Source organism: Coregonus lavaretus, assembly GCF_964263955.1.
Source record: "Coregonus lavaretus genome assembly, contig: HAP1_SCAFFOLD_1336, whole genome shotgun sequence".
NCBI classification, from domain to species: domain Eukaryota; kingdom Metazoa; phylum Chordata; class Actinopteri; order Salmoniformes; family Salmonidae; genus Coregonus; species Coregonus lavaretus.
In genome coordinates this window covers 107,501-115,000 of record NW_028157005.1, presented here as the reverse complement: position 1 = coordinate 115,000, position 7,500 = coordinate 107,501, and the positions used below count along the sequence as shown (strand labels likewise).

At 50.1% G+C, this 7,500-nt stretch overlaps 5 protein-coding genes across 5 annotated transcripts; all 5 read right to left on the bottom strand.

The window, feature by feature from the left end:
- Positions 1-673: 673 nt before the first annotated feature.
- On the bottom strand, positions 674-1,048 carry LOC311125929 (histone H2B; the record flags this gene model as incomplete). The annotated part of the gene is made up of 1 exon (XM_084199954.1): positions 674-1,048. One exon carries the CDS (start codon positions 1,046-1,048, stop codon positions 674-676), a length of 375 nt encoding a protein of 124 aa, XP_084056080.1.
- A 709-nt stretch (positions 1,049-1,757) lies between these two features.
- On the bottom strand, positions 1,758-2,069 carry LOC311125930 (histone H4; the record flags this gene model as incomplete). Its single annotated transcript, XM_084199955.1, has 1 exon — positions 1,758-2,069. The coding sequence occupies one exon, from the start codon at positions 2,067-2,069 to the stop codon at positions 1,758-1,760; it is 312 nt and encodes a 103-aa protein (XP_084056081.1).
- A 2,562-nt stretch (positions 2,070-4,631) lies between these two features.
- LOC311125925 (histone H3.2) lies at positions 4,632-5,042 on the bottom strand (the record flags this gene model as incomplete). Its single annotated transcript, XM_084199950.1, has 1 exon — positions 4,632-5,042. The coding sequence occupies one exon, from the start codon at positions 5,040-5,042 to the stop codon at positions 4,632-4,634; it is 411 nt and encodes a 136-aa protein (XP_084056076.1).
- Positions 5,043-5,520: 478 nt separating this feature from the next.
- Positions 5,521-5,907, bottom strand: LOC311125922 (histone H2A; the record flags this gene model as incomplete). The annotated part of the gene is made up of 1 exon (XM_084199947.1): positions 5,521-5,907. One exon carries the CDS (start codon positions 5,905-5,907, stop codon positions 5,521-5,523), a length of 387 nt encoding a protein of 128 aa, XP_084056073.1.
- An 819-nt stretch (positions 5,908-6,726) lies between these two features.
- Positions 6,727-7,350, bottom strand: LOC311125935 (histone H1-like; the record flags this gene model as incomplete). The annotated part of the gene is made up of 1 exon (XM_084199959.1): positions 6,727-7,350. One exon carries the CDS (start codon positions 7,348-7,350, stop codon positions 6,727-6,729), a length of 624 nt encoding a protein of 207 aa, XP_084056085.1.
- Between the last annotated feature and the right edge of the window lie 150 nt (positions 7,351-7,500).

The window sequence follows — 7,500 nt, the reverse complement described above, 5'->3', positions numbered from 1 at the left end:
GAGCTACAGGGGACTATATGGATGATGTGACCTTGACCGGAAATGACCTGTAGGCCAAAAGGGCTACGTTCATATATATATATATATATATATATAAAAAATATACATTCATATTATTCACCACCTTTTTATTCTTGCCATCATCATTCTCGTTCACATCATTAGGGTATAGTCCAATGATGGAGCATCCATTCACTCCATCCGTGTCCTACCGATTCAGGAAGTCAACTCAAAATGACTATCTGCTCATTAGACGATAAAGGGAATTTATTTCCAATCAAACCCAACAGACTGCCTTTTTGATTTATTTATTTACACCCTTTGTCAAATGGTGCCATTTTACATTGCCTTCACCTGGAATAGAGCCCGACAAACATGGGTTACTATTCAGCGCGCAAAGACACCAAAAAAGGCGCGCTAAACCCCTACGCTGGAACGGGCAGGGGAAATGATACAATGTAGCCGCTCTCTGAGCCGGCGCGCGCCGCCCATTAAACAATGATACAATGTAGCCGCTCTCCGAGGCGGCGCGCGCCGCCCATTAAACAATGATACAATGTAACGCAGCCTACCTACGCATTCATTCGGTGGCGATGGAATTGCTTTTTTTACTGACAGAGTGGGTGGCTCTTAAAAGAGCCTTTGGGTTAGTAGAGCAGTCCAAATGCGCTGTTTACTTGGAGCTGGTGTACTTGGTTACGGCCTTGGTGCCCTCGGACACGGCGTGTTTGGCAAGTTCACCGGGGAGCAGCAGGCGCACCGCGGTCTGGATCTCCCTGGAGGTGATGGTAGAACGCTTGTTGTAGTGGGCCAGGCGAGAGGACTCTCCGGCGATACGCTCGAAGATGTCGTTCACGAAGGAGTTCATGATTCCCATGGCCTTGGAGGAGATGCCGGTGTCGGGGTGGACCTGCTTCAGGACTTTGTACACGTAGATGGCGTAACTCTCCTTCCTGGACTTTCTGCGCTTCTTGCCGCCCTTCCCTGCGGTCTTGGTGACGGCTTTCTTGGAGCCCTTCTTGGGCGCTGACTTTGCTGGCTCGGGCATGATGATGTCTCGTTGCTTCTCAGAAACGAATGAGGGGGTGAAGGGCGCTTACCCGTCTTATGAAGAGGAAGCTAAGCAAAGTCAGCGGCCGTAGACACTCCCCTGCTTGCTTGCTCCCTCCCTCCCTCCCTCCCTCCCTCCCTCCCTCCCTCCCTCCCTCCCTCCCTCCCTCCCTCCCTCCCTCCCTCCCTCCTCTCTATAGCCTATGCTCTGTGACCGATGGGGAATTGTGTGTTTCAAAAGGGGGGCTTTAATAGGTGTCCAAATGGCACGATTGTTGTGCCAAATAATGCTGGTGATAGAATTGCCCACTTTGGCACCGTCAGACATAGGGCTCCCATTTTGGACTGTGTGTGTGTGTGTGTGCGCGCTGTCCCCCTCTTTTCGAGCCACGTCTACCGACTCGTGGTGGCTTTATGTTGTCCAAATTCCACTATTGCTTGACCCAAAATAATAACGTTCTTACACTTTGCCACTGTCAGATATAGGCCTCCCTCTGTGCGCTAAAAGTGGACGGGACATTAGAATCCTCTAATTAATACTCCCTGTCCACTCGAAGTGGCTCATACTTTCTTACTAAATTGCATACTAAACATTTGTTGTTATATATAACACTACATGGAATGGGCCCATTTTAAGCGGATGTGGGTGGCTCTTAAAAGAGCCTTTGGGTTCGAGTCGGGGTGTTGAGGTTCCGAAGAGAGTGGGTTTAACCGCCGAAACCGTACAGGGTGCGTCCCTGACGTTTCAGAGCGTAGACCACGTCCATGGCGGTAACGGTCTTCCTCTTGGCGTGCTCGGTGTAGGTGACTGCGTCACGGATCACGTTCTCCAGGAACACCTTCAGGACACCGCGGGTCTCCTCGTAGATCAGACCGGAAATACGCTTCACGCCGCCGCGGCGAGCCAGACGGCGGATAGCGGGTTTGGTGATTCCCTGGATGTTATCGCGGAGAACTTTGCGGTGACGCTTGGCGCCTCCTTTTCCGAGTCCCTTGCCGCCTTTGCCTCTTCCGGACATGGTGTGTTCGCTAGTTGAGTTCAAGTGAATGAATGATTTCAGCGCCGGTGCGCGGTGCGCTATTATCTGCGTTTGGTCGACCTGATTGAGGCCGGCGGCACAGAAAGCGCGCCTCTGTTATATGTTCGGAGGCGTTGCAAAGGGGAGGGCGCTCGTTCTAGGGGACTAGGGAGGAGCGATTTCAAAGATGACGTGAAAGCAACTAAAGTGCGCGGGAAACATACTCAAATACTGATATAGGCTATGTGGAACACAAGGCCAAACTGTGACAACTGGGAGATCAGCTAGTACACTGTGTCCCTCTCCTCATATTGTTGTTGTTGTTGTTGTTGTTGTTGTTGTTGTTGCACCTGATTCTACTCATTGAGGACTTGGTAATTTAGGTGACAGGTTGTTCAATCAGCTGTGGCTGTCCAGGCCTACAAGAAAAATGGGTCCTGTTGGGGGTAGCCTACTCTACCGCTGGAGTTGGGAAACACTGAAATGGAAGGGGGACACGCAGTGAGCAAAACTCCTAACCACATAAAAACACAGACACTTGAGATCATTAAGAGCTATAAGGAGTCCATCAACTACCTGGTCAGTCAAGTCATATAGGGGGGGATTTCATGGCCACCTGCTGGAGCAGAAGTCATGTTTGCCAACACTGGCCTTAAAATCATTAAATTTAGGAGCTATAAGGAGTCCATCAACTAACTGGTCAGTCAAGTCATATAGGGAGGGATGTCATGGCCACCTGCTGGAGCACAAGTAATGTTTGCCAACACTGGCCTTAAAATCATTAGGAGCTATAAGGAATAAATCAACTCATCATTCAAGTCATATAGGGAGGGATCTTAGCACCACCTGCTGGATCAGAAGTACCCTTCACCGTAGGCACAAGAGAGCCATCATCTCTCAACCGGTGCAATTTCCATAAGTATGTGGTAATAAAACAAACAACGACAGCTCCTCATATAGGCAGTGGTTTCACACATTTTTCTCCAAGATGTTCAAACGTTCATAGATGACCAGCAGGGTCAAATAATAAGCACAGTGGTTGTAGAGGTTGCAACAGGTCAGTCAGTACATCAGGAGTAAATGTCACTTGTTGTTAGTGTTGTAGTTCCTATTTCTACGGTGTTGCCTACCTGCAGCAATCATGATTTACCTGCAGTGTTGATTGCAATTACGTAATTTGTCAACTCATAATAACAGATGTTTTGCAAACCGTTGATGTTTAAATAAATGGATTCCCGGTGTCCGGATACCTTTTCTCTTAAGGGATGTGATTGAGTGAATCCAAAGTAAGTTGGTCTAAATACATAATAGGATGAATCATTCAGGTAAAATAACACAATGTCTATTTGAGTCGAATCAACGTAATATAATCCTTTTTACGTCTCTATCATCTTTACTCAATGTATTGGACCACATCAACTCAACTTACTCAAGCTTATCTACTCATAAAAACAAGCAAAAAGATCTACTCAACAATATGACGTGTGCTTTTATCTAAAGACACGTTTGTTGTGGTGATGCACTTTTTCTTTGACGTTGAACTTGCATTGAACAGACAAATCCATTTCGTTACAACCCTTTTGTAGTATGACTTAGGAATATTTGTTGATGATCCTAATGTCTATGCGTGAATAGTGATTGGTTGTTGGTGAAATATTGCTGAGAACCCATCATTTCCTGGCCTTTTTTCACTATTGAGCTATTTTGAAACATTTGTTTTGCTATTGGATTCATAATGGTGACCTGGGACAAGTAATTAGTGAAACCAGAGTTCAGCAGTTGCCATTAAAGCGATCGAACCAAGTCATCCTAATAGGCTAGTATTAGCCTAAAGCAGGGTTTCCCAAACTCGGGCCACATTTTGGGAGTTTTTGCCCTAGCACTACACAGCTGATTCAAATAATCAACTCATCATCATCAAGCTGGGAGTATTAGAATCAGTTGTGGAGTGCTAGGGCAAAACGCAAAACGCGCACCCCTTGTGGACCCCAGGACCGCGTTTGGGAAACGCTGGCCTAAAGAGCAAATGCTGAAAGGGACTCACCATGAGGTGCAGTACCCACATTTAACCACAAGATGGCCTCCGTGCTCCATTGTAAAGTTTGGGCCTCTGCATGAGTCTCTCAGCAGCACTGCAACATGGGACTTTCAAAGTAAGTTGGCATGCAATGTTTTTTCTGGACTGCATGCAAGGCTATTATTACACACAACTAATAGTGTCAATTATTCATCTGAACACAATTCTTGTTACTATTCGGCCTATATTATCACTCGTTTCTTTTTCCCCTCCTTTGTAAAGCATTTTACTGTGTTACTATATAGTTCAAAGGAAGTGGATGATGCCAGATGGTTGTGTATATACACACACACAAACATTGAAGCTAGACTTCAGGCAACTAAAAAGGTGCAATACGTAGCTTTTAGACGTGTTAGTGAACAACATACATGGTGGCTAATGTAGAGGTGCGTGTATACATGGAACAATTGTGCCTTTTTGATGGAAATATGGAGGTGGCTCTTAAAAGAGCCTTTGGGGGATATTCGAGTTCAGGTCATCCTCATTTATGCGCGCTCTCCGCGAATACGGCGGGCCAGCTGGATGTCCTTGGGCATGATGGTCACCCGCTTGGCGTGGATGGCGCACAGGTTGGTGTCCTCGAACAGGCCGACCAGGTAAGCCTCGCTAGCCTCCTGTAGGGCCATCACGGCGGAGCTCTGGAAGCGCAGGTCGGTCTTGAAGTCCTGGGCGATTTCTCGCACCAGGCGCTGGAAGGGCAGCTTGCGGATGAGTAGCTCAGTGGACTTCTGGTAACGACGGATCTCTCTCAGAGCCACGGTGCCGGGCCTGTAACGGTGAGGCTTCTTCACACCGCCGGTGGCCGGGGCACTCTTGCGAGCAGCCTTAGTGGCGAGCTGCTTCCTGGGGGCTTTGCCACCGGTGGATTTGCGAGCGGTTTGCTTGGTTCTGGCCATGGCGCTGCTCTGACAGTCGGGAGTATAGCCTCGAAATGCCTATGTGAAGTTTATAAAGCCGGCAGTGGCGCCTGCTGATTGGACACCATCTCCCCACCACCCCGATTGGCCCGTTTCGCAGGCCTCCTCCGTTGGCCATTGGACGGGAGGCCCGGCCTCTCCAAAACTCAAACTCCCGGTGCGCGCGCAATAGGACGCCGCCGGCCCTTTACGCGCAATAATAGTCGCCAAAGTCAAGAGTGACAGCTTATAGGCACGTATCATCTAATGCTAGCCTGCTATGGCAAATGAGGCCAAGTAGGTGTTGTTGTTCATGCAAGGCCTCATGTGGGCACAGAATGTCGAAATAGTTGTGTATACACCCACTCAATGTATTGCGGTCATAGAAAGGTACTTTGCGCTTTTGGAGAGCTAGGTGGTTGGCTCTTAAAAGAGCCTTTGGGGGTTGAGTAGTCAAGTTGAAGTCGCAGTAGCGAATTTACTTGGCTTTGACTGCCTTCTCGGTCTTCTTGGGGAGTAGGACTGCCTGGATGTTGGGCAGCACACCACCCTGAGCGATGGTCACACCGCCGAGCAGTTTGTTCAGCTCCTCGTCGTTACGGACGGCCAGTTGCAGGTGACGGGGGATGATACGAGTCTTCTTGTTGTCACGGGCAGCGTTGCCGGCCAACTCCAGGATCTCAGCAGTCAGGTACTCGAGTACGGCGGCCAGGTAGACTGGTGCGCCAGCGCCCACACGCTCGGCGTAGTTGCCTTTGCGCAGCAGCCTGTGCACACGGCCCACGGGGAACTGGAGGCCAGCACGGGATGAACGGGTCTTTGCCTTCGCCCTGGCCTTGCCTCCGGTTTTGCCTCTTCCGCTCATATTGGTAGCTTGAGAAAGTCACAGAAAGTCTGAATGAGCCGCTCGCCACTTCGAGAGCCGTACATATACCTCGCCACAAGAGGCAACGATTGGCCACCGGGCCGGTGTGGCCTTATCCAATTGGAGCGAGGGACAGACAGATGGACAGACAGACAGCCCTAAGCCGGTTCCCACCCACAGGCAGCGAGTGAGAGGCTACTTTGTTTCCCTCCGACTTTGTTACTTTGTGTCATTTCGCGTGAGCGCCAAAATGTCCGAAATGACATCCACACATTATTTCTCTCCAAATGGGAAACAAACAGCTGGTGAGGGTGCACTCTTGAGTTTGAAATCGAAGCCACTATAGTATTGTTATTGTTATTACATGGCACTTGTAACACATCACAGCAGCCTGCCTCTGAACGGGAATAGCCCAGTGGCTCATATATAAAAATGGCTGTTGAGGGTGCACTCGTGAGTTTCAATTCGAAGCCACTATAGTATTGTTATTGTTATTACATGGCACTTGTAACACATCACAGCAGCCTGCCTCTGAACGGGAATAGCCCAGTGGCTCATATATAAAAATGGCTGGTGAGGGTGCACTCGTGAGGTCGAATTTCTGAGCCATTTTGGCCCTCTATTATATGCCTCTCCCTTCGCACACACCCAGAGTGGGACAATGTTGTGTGCGTAAAAGTAGCCTAGTGTGCGTAATTTCTTTTCCACGACAGGTAGTACATGGAAATCAATGCGCTTTCTATGGAAAGAGGTGGGTGGCTCTTAAAAGAGCCTTTTGTGGTACAACATGTATCGAGTAGAACACTGTTTGTAATAGGTTTACTTCTTCTTGGGGGCTGCCTTCTTGGCCTTGGCTGCCTTGGGCTTGGCGGCTTTGGGCTTGGCTGCCTTTGTAGCCTTCTTGGGGCTCTTGGCTGCCTTCTTGGCCGCTGCGGCGGGCTTCTTCACCTTCTTGGGGCTCTTGGCGGCCTTTTTGGGTGTAGCGGGCTTCTTGGCCTTCTTGGGGGACTTCTTTGCGGCGACGGCCTTCTTGGCTGCTACCTTCTTGGGCTTCTTCGCCGCGGCGGGCTTCTTGGCGGCCACCTTCTTTACTTTGGGGACTGCGGCTTTCTTGGCGGGCTTCTTCGCCTCGACGGCTTTCTTGTTGAGCTTGAAGGAGCCGGATGCACCGGTGCCCTTGGTCTGGACCAGGGTACCCTTGGTGACGAGGCTCTTGACTGCGATCTTGACGCGGGAGTTGTTCTTCTCCACGTCGTAGCCGCCTGCCGCCAGCGTCTTCTTGAGTGCGGCCAGGGACACGCCGCTCCTCTCCTTGGAAGCGGTCACAGCCTTGACGATGAGCTCGCCTACGCTGGGTCCCGCTTTCTTGGCCTTGGCTGCTGCCTTCTTCTTGGGTGCCTTTGCCGGCGCGGCGGCGGCGGGTGCTGGTGCGACTTCTGCCATGTCTGTCTGTCGTTTGGTCCGGTACACACACACACACACGGTCTGCGAGGAGTAGTTTGCTGTAGACGCTGTTCTGCGCTATTGAAGCTCCACACCGAGCAGGGGGCTGGCCTTAAACGCGACATGAGAACCATGTAGACTCAAGCCAAC